Consider the following 24054-nt stretch of genomic DNA (forward strand, 5'->3'; position numbering starts at 1 on the left):
TAGTTACAAAGAAAGAACGGATAGGTTGGGACTATTTTCTCTGGAGTGAATGAGGCTGAGAGATTATCATACAGGGGTTCTAAAATCATGAGGGGTATAGATAAGGCAATGGTACATCAGTCACCCCATTACAGGAAAGAAGTGAAGGTTTTGGACGGGATAGAAGATAGGTTTACCAGGATGCTGCCTGGATTCGTGCTTTGTGCTACAAAGCGAAGTTGGACAAACTTGGGTTGGAGTGTCAAAGACAAAGGGGAGAATTGATAGAAGTTTGTAAAATTATGAGAGGCATAGATACTGTAGATAGCCAGAATATTTTAACGTTTTACTCAGGATAGAACTGTCTAATACTAGAGGGCACAACCTTAAGGCAATATGCAGGGTAAATTTTTTTTACACAAGTAATGCTGGGCATTGGAACAGGCTGCCGGGGCTGGCACTGGTAGCAGTTATGATAGAGGTGTTCAGGAGGTTTTTACACAGGCACATGAATGTGCAGGGAATGGAGGGATAAGGACATTGAGCAGCAGAAGGAATTGGTTTAAACTGATTTTGAGCTCAGCACAGATGGGGGGATTAAAGAGCCTCTTCGGTCTGTTGTGTTTGGGGTCCAATGTTCTTACTAAGGAGAGGAGAGAGAGGTGTGCACAGTATCCTGGTAACCCTCACCTTGGCCCTGTCTAATTACCCTGCTCCTGTACATACATTATGTTGCTTTAACTACTTGCTGCACCTGGTGCTTACCTTCAGTGTCCACAGACACTGAGATCCTCCTCACACCAGCAGATCCCAACTAGCCTTTCTGTTTACCTGATTGGAATGGGTGCCTTCACATTTATCTGCGTTTGATGCATCTGCTGTGTGTTTTCCCACTTGCTCAACAGGTAGAAGTGACCCTAATGTTTCCTGTACATCCCCTACCCCCATTATAGCCTGCCAAACTGTTTCATCTCCTTTGCAAACTTCCTAGACGTAGGAGGCCACAGACTGTTTAGAGGTTAACTGAAAGGCCTGTTTCTGTACCGTCTGATGCTGACTCATAAGATTTGAATTCTTCATCGAACTCATTGAGATATATTGTGAATGGTGCACACAATTAGATTAGATTAGGTTATGAGGACGCTCAGTCCTCGTTTATTGTCATTTAGAAATGCATGCATTAAAAAATGATATAACGTTCCTCCAGAATGATATCACAAGAAAACACAGGACAAGCCAAGACTAAAACTGACAAAACCACATAATTATAACATATAGTTACAACAGTGCAAAGCAATACCATAATTTGATAAAGAGCAGACCATGGGCATGGTAAAAAAAAAGTCTCAAAGTCCCAATAGACTCATCATCTCACACAGTCGGCAGAAGGGAGGAACTCTCCCTGCCATGAACATCCAAGCACCACCAACTTGCTGATGCAGCACCATTGGAAACACCTGACCTCAGCGGACTCTGAGTCCCTCTGAAAACTTTGAGCCTCCAACCAGCCCCTCCGACACAACCTCTCCGAGCACCATCCTCTGCCAAGCGCTTCAACCCTGCCCTGGCCGCTGAGCAACAAGCAAAGCCGAGGACTCGGGACCTCGAGTATAAAGAAGGTTCACCAGTTGATTCCTGGGATGGCAGGACTTTCATATGAAGAAAGACTGGATGAACTGGGCTTGTACTCGTTGGAATTTAGAAGATTGAGGGGGGATCTGATTGAAACGTATAAAATCCTAAAGGGATTGGACAGGCTAGATGCAGGAAGATTGTTCCCGATATTGGGGAAGTCCAGAATGAGGGGTCACAGTTTGAGGATAAAGGCGAAGCCTTTTAGGACAGAGATTAGGAAAAACTTCTTCACACAGAGAGTGGTGAATCTGTGGAATTCTCTGCCACAGGAAGCAGTTGAGGCCAGTTCATTGGCTATATTTAAGAGGGAGTTAGATATGGCCCTTGTGGCTAGGGGGATCAGAGGGTATGGAGGGAAGGCTGGTGCAGGGTTCTGAGTTGGATGATCAGCCATGATCATAATAAATGGCGGTGCAAGCTCGAAGGGCCGAATGGCCTACTCCTGCACCTATTTTCTATGTTTTCTTCCCGTCCGGAGATCCCGGACCACGCAATGCCCACGTCATTGCCTCCAACCCTGTTAAAGTTGCTGCAGTCTATCTGGGACATTATCCCAGGTCTTCTAAAAACTCCACTCTTCTGGTTCCTGATCAGTCCTATCAGTTACATCTTTAAAGTCTCCAGCAGGTTTGGGAAACATGATTTGCTTTTCATCAGTTCATTGTGACTTTGCCTAAACCCATCAATAATTTCAAAGTGACTTTTATAATCGACTCTAGCATCAGCCCTATGATAACATGAGGCTCAGCAACCAAGAGCTTCCCACCTGCTCTCCCTCAGTGAGAGGATTTTACTTGCCCTATCTTGAAGGAAAAAAAATGCATCCACTATTTCCATGGCTGTCTCCCTTAGTACTCTGGAATGCAGGCTATCTAACCTTGGGGATTTAATGGTTTTTAGTGACATTAAAGTTTCATGCATTATTATTTTTACTAATACTGATTTCCTCTAATCCTTTTCATTAGATTCTTGGTTCCCTGGCATTTCTGGGAAGCTTTCTGTGACCTCTTCCATAAAGGCAAAGTATTTGTTTAATTGCCCTTTTATCTCTTTTCTACTCATTACTAATTTTGCAGTTTTCAACTATAAAGTTAACATCAGTTTCTATCTCCATATTTGTAGAAGTTTTACTGTGTGCTTTTATGCTACTTTGAAGTTTGCTCTGACACTTGAGGATAGTCTCCAACCTGATAGCATGAACATTGGTTTGTCCAACTTCTGGTAATTTCTCCCCCTTCCCCCCTCCTCCCTTTTTTCCATTCCCCATCTTTGTTACTCCCATTCCTTCTCTTCTCCTCACCTGTCCATCACCTCCCTCTGGTGCCTTTCCTCCCCTTTCACCCACAGTCCACTCTCCTCCCCTATCAAATTCTTTCACCCTTTTACCTTTCCCACGCTTCACTTCCCTGCTTCTCACTTCATCCCTCCCTCCCCCACCTACCTTCCTTCCCCCTCACCTATCAACTTCCGGCCTGACGTTTGACAGCTTGTACATCAGGAAGACAGACAGATACTATGAGCCAAGACTCGAAGTGCAAGAGCCAAGATGTCCTGATAGAACTGGACTCAGGTGGATGTGGTGGTAAAGAAGATCAATGGCACACTTGTCTTCATAGGTCGGGCCCTCGGAAGGACTTCAGTTATGGTGAAATATTGGATAGGCTGAGTCTTCCACATACACAGGGCGTAGTTAATATCTGGAACTCACTGCCAGAGGTGATAGAGGAATATCTACAATATCTTCATTTAAGACATTCACATAAATAGGCAAGGCATAGGAGGATGCAGACGTCATGCTGCCAAATGGAATTGGTGTAGATCATCCTGGACTAGGGCCTGTTTCTGTGCTGTACAACTCTGACCATGCACTGTTCCAGTCACCAGGCTACAGAAGGAATGCAGAATCATGGGGGGATATTGAGATTTAGGATATTGCCGGAGTTGGGAATAGCAATGAGAGGATACTGAGCAGGATTTTCCTTGGAAGTTAGTGAGGAGAAATGTAATTGAGGTATCATTGATTAGATAAGAGGGATTCTGTGTTCTTCTCTCTGATCTCTACAAACCAGCCATTGAAGTGATCAGTGCTTCCTATTCCATCAGGGATGACTGTGAAGACAGGCTGTGCAGCTGTGGGAGTTTTGGTTGGTTGTGGTGTCGCCTGTAATGGAGCAGGGACTAATGGGCTCAGTGTCTACCCTGACCAGTGATGCTTAAAACTGGCATCCAATGCCCAGCAGGAGCCAAGAATATGGGTTTATGTCAATAAAAGATGTTCAGGAGGGTGCATCAAAGGGTTAAATGTCATTTTCTTCTCTTTGTTATTCCCCTTTTAATTAGAGTTGTAAGATTATGGTTAAAGTTTTCTTTATATTGCCCCAGTCCGTATATGAATATAATATTCACTGCTGTCAGTATTTTGCATCATTTCTGCTTACGTTCACTGCCAGGTTCCAGTTACTGGATCTTTGACGGAGAACAGAGAGTATTGGGACCCAAGCCGATCTCTGACCTGGGTCTTCCTGTGGCAGAGGTGCACGCTGCTTTGATGTGGGGTCTGGAGCAGAATAAGATATACCTCTTTAAAGGAAATGATTATTGGCAGTTCATTGTGAACAAGAACACTGTGGAAAGTGTTTACCCACGCAGCACCAGTGAGTGGCAAGGACTCCCTCCCAACGTCGATGGGGCTTTCCAGGATGAGTACGGTGAGTGGTCTTGGTGCTGTAGCTGGGCCTTGAGCTATGGTCTTCTAAAACACAGAACAGGTCGGCACAGGAGTAGGCCCTTCATCTATGCTGAGCATGATGTGAAATTGTACTATTCTCATCTACCTTCGTGTGGTCTATAATTCCCTCCAATCCCTGCCTGTTCATGTGTTTGTCTAAATATCCCTTCAATGTTACTGTTGTATCTGCATCAACTCCCTTCCTAGCAACTTAGAACTGAGAAATTAGAACTTAGAACATAGAATAGTACAGCAGCCCACAGTGTTGTGCTGACCTTTTAACCTAATCCAAGATCAACCTAAATACCCCTTCATATATGTTTCATCCATGTGCCTATCTAAGAGTCCTTTAAATATGCGTAATGCATCTCCCTCCACCACCACCCCCGTACCCACCACTCTGTGAAAATAAAATTTCCTCTGACACCCTCCTTAAACTTCCCTACAATCACCTTAAAATTATCCCTTCTTGTATTAGTCATTTCTAACTAGGAAATGGGTATTCATTTGATCTATACCTCTTATAAGTCACCTCTCCTTCACATCACCTCCCATCCTCGTTCATACTAAAGGGAAAAGCACCAGCTCTCTCAAACTATCTGCTCTTTAATCCAGGCATCATCTCGCGCAAACTCTCCTGCACCCTTTCTAAAGCTTCCACATCTTTCCTATAGTGAGGCGACCAGAATTGAACACAATCCTTCAAGTGTAGTTTAAGCAGAGTTTTAGTGTTGCAACGTTACCTCATGATTCTCGAACTCCCTCCCCCGACTAATAAGGGCCAAAACACCATAAACCTTCTTAACCAAGCCATCAACGTGTGCAACTTTGGGATATTTAAGCACATCGAACCCAAGATCCCTCTGTTGCTCCACATTGCTAAAAATCCTGCCATTAACCCTGACCTCTGCCTTCCAAGTAAATCGCTTCACACTTTTCCTGAGGGGACTCCATTTGCCACTTTTCAATCTTCATCTGTATCATTGTAATGTATGACACTATCCACAACACCACCAATCTATGTGTCATTTGCAAACTCACTCACACTTCCATTTCCTCATCCAAATCTTTAATAAAAATAACAAAGAGCAGGAGTTCCAGAACAGATGCCTGCAGAACCCCACTGGTTACCGACTTCCAAGCATAATACTCTCCATCTCCTATCACCCTCTGCCTTCTCTGGACAAGCCACATTTCTGTTGTGCATTTTGCTGGGTACATCCATTCCTAATTTACACTCCCAAGTTCCTGCCTAATAAGCATCATCATTTGGCCTTTCCCAATGAAATACTTTCCCTGACTATCTGCTTCTATCCCTGTCCAAAGCTATGGTAAAGTCAGGGATTTTTGGTGACTGCCTCCAAAATGCTCACCTGCTAGATTTAGTATGGCCTCTCCTAAAGTCAGCCTGTCCATATATTATGTCAGGAATTCTTCCTGAACACACCCAAGAAATTCCACCCCAACTAAACCTTTTGCACTAAAAAGGTGCCAGTCAATATTAGGGAAGTTGAATTCCCCCATGACATTGACCAGTTTTTTTTTGCACCTTTTCAAAATCTGTTTCCTGATTTATTCCTCAGTGTCTCTGTTACTACTGGGGGCGGCGCGGGGTTAGTCTATAGATTACTCCCAATGGAGTGATTACTCCCTTCCTGTTTCTGACTTCTATCCACAGTGACGCAGTAGACGATCCCTCCAGGATTATCTCCCTTTCTGCAGCTGTGATACTATCCCTGATTAGCAGTGCCACTCCCCCACCTCTTTTTCCTCCCTCCCCGTCCCTTTTGAAACATCTGAGCCCTGGAACATCCTGCTTTTGTGATAGCCAAGACTCTGTAATGGCCATAACATCATAGTTACACGTACTGACTGACCCGTGTTCTAAGTTCATCATTTTTGTACTTGATATTTCTTGCATTAAATAGTTACATTTCAATCCATCCAACGGAATTCATTTATGCCCTAACAACTGTCTGTCCTTCCTCACGGTCTCTGTACACGATGTATCTATCTTTATACCAACTGCTGCATCCCAATTGTCCTATCAACCCTGCTTGCAAGGATATTGGTTCCCTTTGAGTTCCAGTGTAACCCTTTGAGTTCCAGTGTAACCCTTTCTTTTTGTAAGACCTCATCCCTTTTTCTATCTATGACTTTGGTATCAACATGTACCGCAACTTCTGCCTGCTCACCCTCCCCCTTAAGAATGCTGTGGACCCAAACTTGATGTCGAGGAATATAAAGAATGTAAAAAGAATCTTAAGAAAGAAATTAGAAAAGCTAAAAGAAGATACAAGGCTGTTTAGCAAGTAAGGTGAAAATAAATCCCAAGGGTTTCTACAGTTATATTAATAGCAAAAGGATAGCGAGGGATAAAATTGGTCCCTTAGAGAATTGGCTATGTGCGGAGCCAAAAGAGATGGGGGAGATTTCGAACAATTTCTTTTCTTCACTAAGATGTGCCTGGAGGCACTAAGGAGAAGGTTATTGAATTGTGTGAGGTAAGGGAAACAAGAAGGGTAGTTATGGAAAGTATGACGATTAAAGAAGAGGAAGTACTGGTGCTTTTAAGGAATATAAAAGTGGATAAGTCTCCGGGTCCTGACAGGATATTTCCTAGGACCTTGAGGGAAGTTAGTGTGGAAATAGCAGGGGCTCTGACAGAAATATTTCAAATGTCATTAGAAACGGGGATGGTGCCGGAGAATTGGCGTATTGCTCATGTGGTTCCATTGTTTAAAAAGGGTTCTAAGAGTAAACCTAGCAATTATCAGCCTGTGAGTTTGATGTCAGTGGTGGGTAAATTGATGGAAAGTATTCTTAGAGATGGTATATATAATTATCTGGATAGACAGGGTCTGATTAGGAACAGTCAACATGGATTTGTGCGTGGAAGGTTATGTTTGACAAATCTTATTGAATTTTAGAACATAGAATAGTACAGCACAGTACAGGCCCTTCGGCCCACAATGTTGTGCTGACCCTCAAACCCTGCCTCCCATATAACCCCCACCTTAGATTCCTCCATATACCTGTCTAGTAGTCTCTTAAACTTCACTAGTGTATCTGCCTCCACCACTGACTCAGGCAGTGCATTCCATGCACCAACCACTCTCTGAGTAAAAAAACCTTCCTCTAATATCCCCCTTGAACTTCCCACCCCTTACCTTAAAGCCATGTCCTCTTGTATTGAGCAGTGGTGCCCTGGGGAAGAGGCGCTGGCTATCCACTCTATCTATTCCTCTTATTATCTTGTACACCTCTATCACGTCTCCTCTCATCCTCCTTCCCTCCAAAGAGTAAAACCCTAGCTCCCTTAATCTCTGATCATAATGCATACTTTCTAAACCAGGCAGCATCCTGGTAAATCTCCTCTGTACCCGTTCCAATGCTTCCACATCCTTCCTATAGTGAGGTGACCAGAACTGGACACAATACTCCAAGTGTGGCCTAACCAGAGTTTTATAGAGCTGCATCATTACATCGCGACTCTTAAACTCTATCCCTCGACTTATGAAAGCTAACACTCCATAAGCTTTCTTAACTACCCTATCCACCTGTGAGGCAACTTTCAGGGATCTGTGGACATGTACCCTGAGATCCCTCTGCTCCTCCACACTACCAAGTATCCTGCCATTTACTTTGTACTGCCTTGCAGTTTGTCCTTCCAAAGTGTACCACCTCACACTTCTCCAGGTTGAATTCCATCTGCCACTTCTCAGCCCACTTCTGCATCCTATCAATGTCTCTCTGCAATCTTTGACAATCCTCTACACTATCTACAACACCACCAACCTTTGTGTCGTCTGCAAACTTGCCAACCCACCCTTCTACCCCCACATCCAGGTCGTTAATAAAAATCACGAAAAGTAGAGGTCCCAGAACAGATCCTTGTGGGACACCACTAGTCACAATCCTCCAATCTGAATGTACTCCCTCCACCACCACCCTCTGCCTTCTGCAGGCAAGCCAATTCTGAATCCACCTGGCCAAACTTCCCTGGATCCCATGCCTTCTAACTTTCTGAATAAGCCTACCGTGTGGAACCTTGTCAAATGCCTTACTAAAATCCATATAGATCACATCCACTGCACTACTCTCATCTATATGCCTGGTCACCTCCTCAAAGAACTCTATCAGGCTTGTTAGACACGATCTGCCCTTCACAAAGCCATGCTGACTGTCGCTGATCAGACCATGATTCTCTAAATGCCTATAGATCCTATCTCTAAGAATCTTTTCCAACAGCTTTCCCACCACCTTTCCCACCACAGATGTAAAGCTCACTGGTCTATAATTACCCGGACTATCCCTACTACCTTTTTTGAACAAGGGAACAACATTCGCCTCCCTCCAATTCTCCAGTACCATTCCCGTGGACAACGAGGACATAAAGATCCTAGCCAGAGGCTCAGCAATCTCTTCCCTCGCCTCGTGGAGCAGCCTGGGGAATATTCCGTCAGGACCCGGGGACTTATCAGTCCTAATGTATTTTAACAACTCCAACACCTCCTCTCCCTTAATATCAACATGCTCCAGAACATCAACCTCACTCATATCGTCCTCACCATCATCAAGTTCCCTCTCATTGGTGAATACCGAAGAGAAGTATTCATTGAGGACCTCGCTCACTTCCACAGCCTCCAGGCACATCTTCCCACCTTTATCTCTAATCGGTCCTACCTTCACTCCTGTCATCCTTTTTTTCTTCACATAATTGAAGAATGCCTTGGGGTTTTCCTTTACCCAACTTGCCAAGGCCTTCTCGTGCCCCCTTCTTAAGCTCCTTTCTTGCTTCCCTATATTCCTCAATAGACCCAGCTGATCCTTGCTTCCTAAACCTCATGTATGCTGCCTTCTTCCTCCTGACTAGATTTTCCACCTCACTTGTCACCCATGGTTCCTTCACCCTACCATTCTTTATCTTCCTCACCGGGACAAATTTATCCCTTACATCCCACAAGAGATCTCTAAACATCGACCACATGTCCATAGTACATTTCCCTGCAAAAACATCATCCCAATTCACACCCGCAAGTTCTAGCCTTATAGCCTCATAATTTGCCTTTCCCCAATTAAAAATGTTCCTGTCCTCTTTGTTTCTATCCTTTTCCATGATAATTATAAAGGCCAGGGAGCGGTGGTCACTGTTCCCCAGATGCTCACCCACTGAGAGATCTGTGACCTGACCCGGTTCATTACCTAGTACTAGATCTAGTATGGCATTCCCCCTGGTCGGCCTGTCCACATACTGTGACAGGAATCCATCCTGGACGCACTTAACAAATTCTGCCCCATCTAAACCCTTGGAACTAATCAGGTGCCAATCAATATTAAGGAAGTTAAAGTCACCCATGATAACAACCCTGTTATTTTTGCACCTTTCCAAAATCTGCCTCCCAATCTGCTCCTCTGTATCTCTGCTGCTACCAGGGGGCCTATAGAATACCCCCAGTAGAGTAACTGCTCCCTTCCTGTTCCTGACTTCCACCCATATTGACTCAAAAGAGGATCCTGCTACATTACCCACCCTTTCTGTAGTTGTAATAGTATCTCTGACCAGTAATGCCACCCCTCCTCCCCTTTTTCCGCCCTCTCTATCCCTTTTAAAGCACTGAAATCCAGGAATATTGAGAATCCATTCCTGCCCTGGTGCCAGCCAAGTCTCTGTAATGGCCACTACATCATAATTCCATGTATGTATCCAAGCTCTCAGTTCATCACCTTCGTTCCTGATGCTTCTTGCATTGAGGTACACACATTTCAGCCCTTCTACCTTACTGTCTTTACACCATTTATTCTGCTTCTCTTTCCTCAAAGCTTCTCTTTTTTGATGAGGTTACTAGGAAAGTTGACGGGGGTAAAGCGGTGGATGTTGTCTATATGGATTTCAGTAAGGCCTTTGACAAGTTTCCACACGGAAGGTTAGTTAGGAAGGTTCAATCGTTAGGCATTAATATTGAAGTAGTAATATGGATTCAGCAGTGGCTGGATGGGAGATGCCAGAGAGTAGTGGTGGATAACTGTGTGTCAGATTGGAGGACGGTGTCTAGCAGTGTGCCTCAGGGATCTGTACTGGGTCCAGTGTTGTTTGTCATATATATTAATGATCTGGATGATGGGGTGGTAAATTGGATTAGTAAGTATGCATATGATACTAAGATAGGTGGTGTTGTGGATAATGAAGTAAGTTTTCAAAGCTTGCGGAGAGAGTTAGGCCAGTTAGAAGAGTGGGCTGAAAGATGGCAGATGGAGTTTAATGCTGAAAAATGTGAGGTGCTGCATTTTGGTAGGACCAATCAAAATAGGACATACATGGTAAATGGTAGAGCATTGAAGAATGCAGTAGAACAGAGGGATCTAGGAATAATGGTGCATAGTTCCCTGAAGGTGGAATCTCATGTGGATAGGGTGGTGAAGAAATCTTTTGGTATGCTGGCCTTTATTAATCGGAGCATTGAGTATAGGAGTTGGGATGTAATGTTGAAAGGCATTGTATAAGGCACTGGTGAGGCCAAATTTGGACTATTGTGCACAGTTCTGATCACCGAATTATAGGAAAGATGTCAATAAAATTGAGAGAGTACAGAGGAGATTTACTAAAATGTTGCCTGGGTTTCATCTCCTAAGTTACAGAGAAAGGTTGAACAAGTTAGGTCTTTATTATTTGGAGCGTAGAAGCTTGAGGGGGGACTTGATAGAGGTATTTAAAATTATGAGGGGGATAGACAGAGTTGACATGGATAGGCTTTTTCCATTGAGAATGGGGAGATTCAAACAAGAGGACATGAGTTGAGAGTTAAAGGGCAAAAGTTTCGGGGTAACATGAGAGGGAGCTTCTTTACTCAGAGAGTGGTAGCCGTGTGGAATGAGCTTCCAGCAGAAGTAGTTGAGGCAGGTTCGATGTAGTCGTTTAAAGGTAAATTGGATAGATATATGGACAGGAAAAGAATGGAGGGTTATGGGCTGAGTGTGGGTTGGTGGAACTAGGTGAGAGTAAGAGTTCGGCATGGACTAGAAGGGCCAAGATGGCCTGTTTCCGTGCTGTAATTGTTATATGGTTATATGTCCCTGACCCTGACACATGTGAAGCAACTTTCCAGCCCGAGTCTCTTTCACATCCACAGAATCTCCTGTCTGCTGCTCTGTCACTGCCACTCTCCCCTTCTCCCTCCTTCCCTTCTGAGCCACAGGGCGAGACTCAGTGCCAGACAGCTGGTCGCAGTGGCTTTCCTGTGTGGGTTGTTCCCCACCAATGGTAACCAAAGGTACTTTGTACTATCTTCCTATTCCCTTTATTCTCTGCTGATGGTCACCCAGCTACCTGCCACTTGCAACTTAGGGTGACTACCTCCCTATAGCTCCTACCTGTCATCTCATTCTTTCCAATGAACCAAAGGTCATCCAGCTGCAGTTCCCTAACCTGCTCTATAAGAAGCTACAGCTGGATGCATTTGCAGATATAGTAATTCAGGAGACTAGAAGTCTCCCAGATCTCCATCATCCTGCATGAGGAGCACCAGGGATCCATTCTTAGTACTCTAACTAGGCACTAATGAAGAAGGTAGACAGAAACCTCATACTAACCTCCACCTCTCTTTGCCAATGCTTCTTCATCCACGGTCTAGGTTCCTCCACTATAATTCTGTTTCACTCACACAGTGGCCGCTCCCTGAATTTCATCAGAGCTCTGTTGGCCGGCCTTTCCCATTTCCATCACTCACAACAGGGACATAGGTTTGGACTTTAAGAGGCATTGATTCCCCCCCCCCACAACTCCTGCACCCCTTTTACCCCTTCTACCCCTTCTCTTCTCACCAGCTAACACCTCCCTCTGGTACTCTTCCTCCTTCCCCTTCTCCCATGGTCCACTCTCCTCTCCAATGATTCTATGACTTGTTGGAAGCACTGTGATGTGGATCAGAATCTCTGCGTATTCCCAAACCATTTTAGTTTTCACTAGAAGCAATCAAAATGCTGCTGCAATTTTGGAAGCGTCATTAGGTTGTGTTAGTGTACACTTGGGGAGGAAATCTGTCATCACAGATTAGCCTGCATGTCCAATTCTATACAAGTATGTCTCAGCGTATGACAGTAAATGAGCTTCAAAAAAAGCAACCAGTCAGAGTGTTACCTAAGTTTCAGAAGAAGCTCTCATTCATGACAGCATTACCTCTTGCATCACATTGACCATATCAGGAACCCAAGGGATGATTAGTCAAAGTCATACTTTATTGTTCCTGGGGGAAATTGGTTTTCATTACAGTTGCACCACAAATAATAAATAGTAATAAAACCATAAATAGTTAAATAGTAATATGTAAATTATGCCAGGAAATAAGTCCAGGACCAGCCTATTGGCTCAGGGTGTCTGACCCTCCAAGGGAGGAGTTGTAAAGTTTGATGGCCACAGGCAGGAATGACTTCCTATGACGCTCTGTGTTGCATCTCAGTGGAATGAGTCTCTGGCTGAATGTACTCCTGTGCCCAACCAGTACATTATGTGGTGGATGGGAGACATTGTCCAAGATGGCATGCAACTTGGACAGCGTCCTCTTTTCAGACACCACCGTCAGAGAGTCCAGTTCCATCCCCACAACATCACTGGCCTTACGAATGAGTTTGTTGATTCTGTTGGTGTCTGCTACCCTCAGCCTGCTGCCCCAGCACACAACAGCAAACATGATAGCACTGGCCACCACAGACTCATAGAACATCCTCAGCATCGTCCGGCAGATGTTAAAGGACCTCAGTCTTCTCAGGAAATAGAGACGGCTCTGACCCTTCTTGTAGACAGCCTCAATGTTCTTTGACCAGTCCAGTTTATTGTCAATTCGTATCCCCAGATTCCTCAATGCAATAGCAGAGCATCTGTGGGCAAACACAGAAGATAGCCAGTGCCTATAGAATCATGTCTTGGGGGTAACTCAATGCACCAGGAAAGTGAAAAAAAAACTAAGCAAAATGTATTTTCTGTTTCCAACTAGCCATTAGTAGAGAACCATTTCCCAAAATGGAAGGAAATCCAGATTTAGCGACCCCTCTAACTTCAGATGATGAAGGTACAGGGAAATGTTATTGGTTGACTGATGCTGCGATTTACGTATCTTTGATGTGAAACTGTTACTGCAAGTCCTTAAGAAATCCTTGAGTCCACCTTTGTGCTCTCAATCTGAGCTTTTCTGTTTGCAGGTTATGCTTACTTTCTCCGTGGAAGGGATTACTGGAAGTTTGACCCTGTTCAACTGAAGATACAAGAACATCATCCAAGGGGGATTGGCCAAGACTTTTTTGGATGTGCTTCCTCACCAACATAGTCATATCTGTGAAGCTCTGCTTTAAAACTTCCAGATCTGCTCTTGGTGATTGTTCTGATTCTGACTATGAACTTCCCATTTAACCCTTCACTTTGGATATTTCCATTCCCGCTTACTTTTTTGGGTTTTTTTGTGGACTGATCTAGAGTTGGATGGAGCATCGTGTTAGAAGCTGGAAGGAGGATTCTGCACAACTGTGTGTTGGAATGAGAGCTCCACCTGTCCTCCATTCATCATAGTACACATCCAGTGTTCTGGGAGATTTCACCTACCCACCGGGACAGACCAACTATACTAACTGCATCCCCGCCCACAACCCCCTCCCCCATGGCAGCACATTGCATGTCACATGTACACCAGGCAGCATAGAGAAAGGTCTTCAGTCCGTGTAGACTAGGCTCTCCACCGAGCTCCCATTTTATTCTCCCTATGTCCAATTAACTACCACTTACATTCACACTGAGGGCAATTTATATTAGTGAATAAACCTCACAACCTACATAATTTTGGAGAAAGAAGAGACTGCAAATGCTGGGAAACTGGAGGAACTCAGTCCTAATGAATGGCCTCAACCCAAATGTAGACTGTTCATTTCCCTCCACAGATGCTGTCTGACCTGCTGAGTTTCTCCTGCACTTCGTGTTCTGGTGCACATTTTTGGGATGTGGGATGAAACTAGAATTTCTGAAGGAAGCCCACATAGCTACAGGCAGAACTTGCAAGCTCTATACTGACAGCTCCAGCTTTGATCCTGATCCATGCTTTGAGGTAGAAACCACTAGCAGGACATCATTTTGGTTCTAGATTAATATTGGTGAAGGAGGAATACTGCTTGGAAGCAATCCATCTCGGTCGTACTGGAAGAGCTGACACAGGAATGATGAGAGGAATGTATAAAAAGGATAATAAAGGAATGATGAGAGGAATGGGCATATTGGTGACTTTATGCATAGCATCATGTGCTGGCCAGGTGTTCTGACTCAAAAGGCATTAATTCAAAGCATGGTTGGTCAGGGCCAGGTCATCGCAGGACCTGCCCACAGTACTTGCTTACAAATCCTCCAGAAACTTGATTACTCTTTAAACCTTAATGATCAATGGTGTTGTATTAGAGCCTCTCACTTTTAGTGGTTTCTCCCCAAGTGTCTAGTGAGCTACAGAATTAGTTCAGGACTTGATTTGGGCTGAGGTTAATCCAATAAAAAATAGCAGTGTTTGAACAGGGAAGCAGGAGCCAGCATTGAGAAACCTCCCTGTCTTCCTTGACAGAACAGTGACACAAGGTTAAAGGTGTCACAAACTATAAATATAAGGTCATTGATCCCGCATTACACTGAGATCAGGCTACCAACGCAACGTAGATATTTACATATCAGAGGAGCACAAGGTTAATGGGACCACACATTGGAAGATTAGATTAGAAGTTTAAAGACAAAACAGAAATGAAAGAAGAAAATGGGGAAACATTGAACAGTTTAGTACAGGAACAATATGCCAAATGCAACTACTCCCATCTGCCTGAACATCGTGGTAATTATAAATGACCTGGATGTAAATATAGATGCTTGGGTTAGTAAATCCACAGATGATACAATGATTGGTGGTGTTATGGATAGTAAATACTATTGCCAAAAAATTTAAATCAGCTGCAGATATGGGTGGAGAAATGGTAGACGGAGTTTAACCTAGCCAAGTATGATTTGTTGCACTTTAGAATATCAAATGTAATGGCACAATACACTTTTAATGGCAGAACCCTTAACAGTGTTGATGTACAGAGGGATCTTAAAGTCCGAGGCCATGCTCCTAGAAGTGGCTACATGGGCATGCTTGCCTCTGTTAGTTGAGGCACTGAGTTCAAGAGTCAGGAAGTGATGACGAATCTTTATAAAACTCCAGTTAGGCCGCATCTGTAGTATTGCATACAATTCTGGTTGCCCATTCTAGGAAGGATGTTGAGTCTTTGGGGAGGGTGCAGAAGTGGTTTACCAGGATGTGATTAGGGGGCATGTGCTATAAGTAGAGGTTGTAGGCTGATCGGAGATCTGATAGAGGTTTATAAGATTATGAGAGGCATATATAAAGAGCTGGCATTTTTTTTTACCCAGAGTCAAATTGGCTAATACTTGAGGGCATGCTTTAAGGTGAGAGGTGCTAAGTTTAAAGGATACGTAAAGTGCAAGTATTATACACAGGAAGTGGTGAATTGCCCTGAGCTGTAATAGCGTCACATTAACAGTGACGCCCATACTCTCTTTTTCTTCAATCATAGAGACATGGAGCACTACAGCACAGAAACAGGACCCATCTAGTCCATTCCAAACTGTTATTTTGTCTAATTCCAAAGACCTACACTGGGAAATAGCTCTCCATACTGCTCCCGTGCATATACTTAGTCAAATTTCTCTTTAAATGTTGCAAAATCTGCATCCACGCTCACACCAATGAAGAAGCTCCCTCTCGGGTTTCCCTTAAATATTTCACCTTTTACTATGACCTCTACTTCCAGTCTCACCCAACTTCAGTGGAAAAAGCCTGCTTGCATTTATGCTATCTATACCTCTCATAGCTTTGTATTCCTCTATTAAATCTCCCCTCATTCTCCTACATTCCAGGGATAAAGTCCTAACTTAATCAACCTTTCCCTATAACTCAGATTGTTAGGTCTCGTCGATGTTTTTACTGTAGGTGGGTGACCAGACCTGCACACAATAATACACATCTGCTCTCACCAGTGTCTTATACAATCTCAACATCCCAACTCCTGTACTCAATACTCTGATTTATGAAAGCCAATCTTCAATTAAATATTTTAAATCCACATCCGATGGTCTTGTGGACCCATTTCTCGGGTTCTGGCCCGGTTTGCCAAGCTAATGTTTACTGCCCATCACTGACTGCGCTTCCTAAACTACTGCAGTCCTTTTAATGAACATATTCCCATGGTGTTGTGGGATAGAGATCCGAGAGTCAGACCCAGCAACAGTGAAGAGCCATGGATTTTTAAGTCACAGGGGGTCTGTGGCTTTGCACAGATGTCCCCAATAATGGTTTTGGTTAAGGTTAGGGAGGTGCTGTTGAAGTAGCCTGTCAAGGAGCATTCGGTAGACTATCTGCACAGTAGTCACTGCACTGGTGCTGGACAATGAATATTGAGGGTGGTGGCTGGGGGGCAGATTGTACCAGATAAGACTAGCTTTCCTTTTCAGATGTTCATCAAAATCTAGAGTGAAAGGTGTTGTTTTGGTCAAATCAAATCAGCAAGGATTGTACTGGGCAGGTATTACCAAGGTACTGGAGCCAACGTAGCACACTTACAACTTTCTAACCCTAATGATACCTCTTTGCTATGTAGGAGGATACTGGAGCACCTGGAAGGAACCCCCACAGTCATGGGGAGAGCATACAAACTACTCACAGACAACAGTGGGATCGAACCCAATTAAGTTCACTGGTGCTGTAAAGTGATTGCACTAACTGCTACACTGCGGTGCTGTCTTGGAGCGATACAGTAAGGAAACAAGTGATTTGACCCAATCTTCCGTGCAAACCTTCAAGCATCCATCCACACAAATTCCTATTTTCATCTTCCATTCTCTGGAAGAAGCCCCTCAGTCAGAGAGAGAACTTGCAAACTCCACACTGAGAGCACCTGAGATCAGAAATGAACTGTGGTCACTGGAGTTGTGAAGCAGTATTGCTGACCACTCTACCAGCTTGGCATCAAAGTTCTTGGCATTTGCTGATGCTACAACCCTGATACATGCCCTCTAGATGGCACGAAGGCTTCGGGTGGCTCACCTCAGGAAATATAGCCTCTGAAACTCTTGTAACCATAGTATTTGTATGACTGAAAATCTGAAAACACTCAACAGATCAGACAGTGTTGTGTAGAGAGAAACAGACTTGAAGAAAAGCCTTTGACCTAAGTCATCAACTTTTTATTTCTGCAGCTGGTCTAGTTGGGTTTCTGGTTAACTGTGACCAAGCTGCCACTGCCGAGATAGTGTTGGTAGGGTCTTGGCAATGCTAATGCAATTGAATATTCAGGATGAATATTTAGAATTTCTCATTGCCATAAAGTACAGAAAAAGGCTGAACTTGTCAAAGTAGAAAACACAGAGATACTGCCGGAACACTTGAAAAACATTAAGATGGATAATTCCCGAGGTTATTGAAAGGGGCAAGAGACAAGACACCGTAACCAGGATCTTATATGAAAGTTGCTGGTGAACACAGCAGGCCAGGCAGCATCTCTAGGAAGAGGTACAGTCAAAGTTTCGGCCCAAGGCCCTTAGTCTCGGCCTGAAACGTCGACTGTACCTCTTCCTAGAGATGCTGCCTGGCCTGCTGTGTTCACCAGCAACTTTTATGTGTGTTGCTTGAAATTCCAGCATCCGCAGATTTCTTCGTGTTTGCGTTAACCAAGATCTTTATATTTGCTAACTACAGGTGGTGCTGGAGCACAGGCAAGTAGTTAATGTTGAGGAGATTAGAAGAATGGGCAAAGAAATGGTTCCATGAGTTGCGATCTTATATAGGTGTGTAAATTTGAGGGGCGTAGATAGGGTGAATACACACAATCTTTTTCCCAGGGTTGGGGAATACAAGAACTAGAATGCACAGGTTTAAGGTGAGATGGAAGAGAGTCCCCTGTGTGTAACTCTATCCAGCCTTTCCTTGTGCATTGGTCATGATCTTTCAAGAATCACTTGATTCTGGCATGGTCCTGGAGGGCTGGAAAATTGCATATGTCAGTCCACTCTTTAAGAAGGGAGGAAGGCAAAAGAAAGGAAATTACAGGCCAGTTAGCATAACCTCAGTGGTTAGGAAAGTGTTGTTCATTATTAAGGATGAGGTTGAGGTTTCGAGGTACTTGGAGACTCACGATAAAATAAGTCAGTGTCAGCATGGTTTTTGTAAAGGGAATTCTTGCTTGACAAATCTGTTAGAGTTCTTCGAGGAAGTAACAAGCAGGGTGGACAAAGGAGGTGCAGTGGATTTTCAGAAGGCATTTGATAAGGTACCACACATGAGGCTGCTTAACAAGATAATATCCTATGGTATTACAGGAAAGATACTGGCATGGATAGAGGAATGGCTGACAAGCAGGAAGCAGCGAGTGGGAATAAAAGGGGCCTTTTCTGGTTGGCTGCCAGTGATTATTGGTGTTCCTCAGGGATCAGTATTGGGACCGCTGCTTTTCACATTGTCAATGATTTGGATAATGGAGTGATGGCTTTGTGGCAAAGTTTGTGGATGATACGAAGATAGGTGGAGGGGTAGTGCAGAGGAAGCAATGCGATTGCACCGTCTGGTGAGCAAATACTTGGTAAAGACAATGAAGGTGGCTGAGCCCAGGGAAATGTCTTGAGGAACTCCCACTGTGATGTCCAGGGGCTGGTTAATTGACCTGTAACAAGCACAATCTTTGTGTAAACCATGACTTTGTTTTTCTGTTGAAACCAGTGTGAAAGGAAATAACTCCTTTATTAGTCTATGTAGGGACCTCATAGTATCATCCAACCCAGTTAAACTTCTTATTTCCACTATTCGAAGGAAAACTCCAGTTTATCCAAAGACCATCTGGAGCTGCAGCTGGAAAACCTTCGGCTCATATGGGAGAATGAGGAGGTGACTGGAGCGACAGGGAGGTAGTCACCTTGAAGTTGCAGGAGGCAGGTAGCTGGGTGACTGTCAGGAGAATGAAAGGGAATCGACAGCCAGTGTGGAGCACCCCTATGGCTGTATCCCTCGATAATAAGCATAACATGATGAATACTGTTGGGGAGGAATGACCTACCAGGTTTCTGGTGCTGAGGCTGGCTGTGTGGCTCAGAAGGGAAGGTGGAAGAAGAGGAGGGCAGTGCTGACAGGAGATTCCACAGTTAGAGGAGCAGACAAAAGATCCTGTGCATGTGAAAGAGTCACTTGGTTGATATGTTGCCTCCCAGGTGCCAGGGTCCAGAATGTTTCAGATGAGGTCCACAGCATTTTAAAAGGTGGGGAGGGTGAACAGTCAGAAGTCATGGTACATATTGGTACCAATAAAAGGTAGAAAAAGGCTGAGGTTCTGAAGAGAGAATATAGGGAGCTAGTTAAAAAGCTGAAAGGTAGAACCTAAAGGGTAGGAATCTCTGGATTGTTGCCTGGACCACGTGCTAGAGAGGGTAAAAATAGGATGATTTGACAGATGAATGCATGGCCGAGGAATTGGTGCAAGGGGGCAGGTTTTAGATTTCTGGATTATTGGGATTTCTTCAGGAAGGTATGACCTGTACCGAAAGGATGGGTAACACCTGAACTTGAGGGACACCAATATCCTCGTTGGGGAGGGTTTAAACTAATTTGGCACGGCAATGGGAACCAGAGTGATAGGGCTGAGAATGGGATAGTAGATGCAGCGTGCAGTGAGATTGTGAGGAAGGTCAGGTTGCAAAATTTCAATCAGTGGGATGCTGAAGTGTAACAAGAAGGCAAAATCAAAAAGGATAATGAAAACATGACTGAAGATGTTATATCTGAATGCACACAGCATATAGAGTAGATGATCTTGTAGCGTAGTTGGAGATTGGCAGATATGACATTGTGGGCATTAATGAGTCATGGCTGAAAGAAGCTCATAGCTTGGAGCTCCAAGGATGTCGAAAGGTCAGGCAGTTAGGCAGAGGGGTGGGGTGACTGTTGGTAAAAAAAAAAAAAAAAAAAAAAAAAATGAAATCAAATCTTTAGAAAGAGGTGACAAAGGACTGGAAGATGTAGTATCCTAGTGGGTTAATTTAAGGAACTGCAAGGGTGAAAAGACCCTGTTGAGAGTTATGCACAGGCCTTCAAACAGTAGCCAGGATGTGGGATACAAATTACAATAGCAGATAGAAAAGGCTTGTAAAAAGGGCAATGTAACAATAGTCATGGGGGATTTCAATATACAGGTAGATTGGGAAAGTCAGGTTGGTGCTGTATCCCAAGCAAGGGAATTTGTAGAATGCCTATGAGACAGGTTTTTAGAGCAGCTTGTGGTTGAGCCTACTAGGGAAAAGGCAATCTGTGTTGTGTAATGAACCAGATTTAATTAGGGAGCTTAAATTAAAGGAACTCTTAGGAGGTAGTGATCATAACATGATAGAATTCACTCTGTGGTTTGAGAGAGAGAGAGAAGCTAAATTCAGATGTCTCTGTATTAGAGGAATAAATAGAATTACAGAGGCATGAGACAGAACTTGGCCAAAGTTGATAGGAAGGGGACACTAGCAGAGATGGCGGCAGAACGGCAATGGCTGATGTTTCTGGGAACAATTCGGAAGGTATAGGATAGAACCGTGACTGACAAGGAAAGTCAAAGATAACATAAAAGCAAAAAATAGTGGGAAGTTGGAGTATTGGGAAGCTATTAAAAACCAACATAAGGCAACTAAAAAAGTCATAAGGAGAGAAAAGATTAAATATGAAGGTAAGCTAGCCAATAATATAAAAGAGCATACAAAAAGGTTTTTCAGATATATAAAGATTAAAAGAGAGGCAAGAGTGGATATCTCTGGAAAATTTCTCAGGAGAGGTAGTAAAGGGAGACAAAGAAATGGAGGACAAACTTAATAAGTATTTTGTGTCAGTCTTCACTGTGGAAGACACCAGAAGTATGCCAGAAATTAGAGATTGTCAGGAGCAGAAGTGATTGTAGTTGCTATTATTAAGGAGAAAGTGTTTGGGAAGCTGAAAGGCTTGAAGGTAGGAAAGTCACTTAGACCAGATGGACTATACCCAAGAGTCCAACTTCTGAAAGAGTTATCTGAAGAGACTGTGGAGGCATTAGTAGTGGTCTTTCAAGAATCACTAGTTTCCTGAATCGTTCTGGAAAATTGCAAATTAAAGGAAGTTATACAGTCATAGAAAAGTGCAGCACAGAAACAGGCCTTTAAACCATTTAAACTACCTACTCCTATTGACCATTGTCCTCTGTACCTACCAACCATGTAGCCATCTAAACGTCTCTTAAATGTTGAAATTGAGCTCGCATGCACCACTTGTGCTGCCAACTCATTCCACACTCTCACGACCCTCTGAGTGAAGAAACTTCCCTCATGTTCCCCTTTAATTTTTCACCTTTCATCCTTAACCCATGACCTCTAATTGTAATCCCGCCCAACCTCAGTGAAAGAGCCTGATCGCATTTACCCTATCTATACCTTCATAATCTTGTATATCTCTGTTAAATCTCCTCTTAGTCCTCTACATTCCAGGGAATAAAGTCCTAAACTATTCATGAAAGGTGCAAGTGTTTTTGTTTATTGATCCATTTAATTGATGTTATTCAACCACCATTTCCAATCAATGAGACTCAATGAACTTCATAGATTTTAGGCATCGTCATTAGGAGCCAGTCTTGACTTGTTTGGAATCGGAAATTCCATTATAAGATGATGAGAGGCATTGATTGTGTGGATAGCCAGAAGCTTTTTCTCAGGGCTGAAATGGCTAACACGGGGAGGCATAGTTTTAAGGTGCTTGAAAGTAGGTACAAGAGGAATGTCACAGGTAAGTTTTTCACACAGAGAGTGTGGGAGCGTGGAATGCACTGCCAGTGACGGTGATAGGGGTGGATATGATAGGGTCTTTTTAGAGTCTCTTAGATAGGTACATGGAGCTTAGAAGAATAGAGGGCTGTGCAGAAATTCTACACAGTTTCTAGAATAGGTTACATGGTCAGCACAACATTGTGGGCTGAAGTGGCCCGTAATGTGCTGTAGGTGTCTATGTTCTATCTAGATGATAATATGGGTAAATAGGTCTACAAATTTGTGGATGACACCAAGACTGGGTGTGTAGTGGACAGCAAGGAAGTCTATCATGGCTTGCAGCAAGATATGGACCAGCTTGAAAAATGGACTCAGAAAGAGAAGGTGGAAATTAATGCAGACAAGTGTGAGGTGTTGCACTTCAGTAGGACCAATCAGGGTATGACGCTGAGGAGTGCAGTAGAATAACGGGTCGAGGTGAGGTAGGTTATCTGTGAGGAATAGAAACAGGAAGTATGTCTGTAAGGCTGGTGTTCTGTGCTGGGTGTCAGATGTGGGAAGTTCAGGAGACTCCCAGCCTCCCGGATGGCCACATCTGCACCAGGTGTCTTCAGCTGCAGCTCCTTAGGGACTGCATCAGGGAACTGGAGATGCAACTCAATGACCTTCGCCTGGTCAGGGAAAGTGAGGAGGTGATAGAGAGGAGCTATAGGCAGGTAGTCACACTGGAGCCTCAGGAGACAGATAAGTGGGTAACAGTCAGGAGAGGGAAGGGCAAGAGTCAGGTACTACTGAGTACCCCTGTGCCTGTCCCCCTTAACAATAAGTACTCCTGTTTGAGTACTGCTGGGGGGACAACCTACCTGGGGGAAGCAACAGTGGCCATGCCTCTGGCACAGAGTCTGGCCCTGTGGCGCAGAAAGGGAAAGGAAGAGGATGGCAGCAGTGTCAGGGGACTCTATAGTTAGGGGGTCAGACAGGCGAGTCTGTGGACGCAGGAAAGAAACATGGATGATAGTTGGCCTCCTAGGTTCCAGGTCCAGGATGTTTCTGATCGCGTCCACGATATCCTGAAGTGGGAATGTGAACAGCCAGAGGTTGTGGTACAATATTGGTACCAACGACATAGGTAGGAAAAGGGAGGAGGTCCTGAAAGCAGACTATGGGGAGTTCAGAAGGAATCTGAGAAGCAGGACCTCTAAGGTAGTAATCCCGGGATGACTGCCTGTGCCACGTGACAGTGAGTATAGGAATAGAGTGAGGTGGAGGATAAATGTGTGGCTGAGGGATTGGAGCAGGGGGCAGGGATTCAGATTTCTGAACATTGGGATCTCTTGGGGCAGGCGCAACCCTACAAAAAGGGTGGGTTGCACTTGAATCTGAGGGGGACCAATATCCTGGCAGGGAAGATTACCAAGGCTATTGGGGAGAGTTTAAACTAGAATTTCTGGGGAGAGGGGTGGGAACTGAACTGAAGAGACAGAGGAAGGGGTGGTTGGCTCAAAAATAGAGAAAGCTTGGAGACAGTGCGAGAGGGAGGATAGGGAGGTGATAGAGAAGGGATACGCCCAGACCTATGGTTGGCGATGTATCTACTTTAATGCAAGAAGCATCATGAACAAAGTGGAAGAGCTTACAGCGTGGATCAGGACTTGGAGCTATGATGTTGTGGCCATTACAGAGATTTGGATGGCTCAGGGGCAGGAATGGTTACTTAGAGTGTCAGGCTTTAGATGTTTCAGAAAGGATAGGGAGGGAGGCAAAAGAGTTGGGGGCGTGGCACTGCTGATCAGAGATAGTGTCGTGGCTGCAGAAAAGGAGGACGTCACGGAAGGATTGTCTACTGAGTCTCTGTGAGTGGGTTAGAAACACGAAGGGG

General features: G+C 44.2%; 1 protein-coding gene across 1 annotated transcript in view; it reads left to right on the forward strand.

Moving 5' to 3' along the window:
- mmp11a (matrix metallopeptidase 11a) overlaps positions 1-14580 on the forward strand; it is a 127428-nt gene extending 112848 nt beyond the window's left edge. The window contains exons 7-8 of the mRNA XM_072242868.1: positions 4065-4322; positions 13538-14580. Of these exons, the coding sequence (XP_072098969.1) occupies positions 4065-4322; positions 13538-13662 (383 nt within the window). The 3' untranslated portion in view covers positions 13663-14580. The remainder of the gene's footprint in view (positions 1-4064; positions 4323-13537) is intronic.
- Positions 14581-24054: the final 9474 nt, after the last annotated feature.

The sequence above is a fragment of the Mobula birostris genome, chromosome 25 (genome assembly GCF_030028105.1).
Source record: "Mobula birostris isolate sMobBir1 chromosome 25, sMobBir1.hap1, whole genome shotgun sequence".
NCBI classification, from domain to species: Eukaryota; Metazoa; Chordata; class Chondrichthyes; order Myliobatiformes; family Myliobatidae; genus Mobula; species Mobula birostris.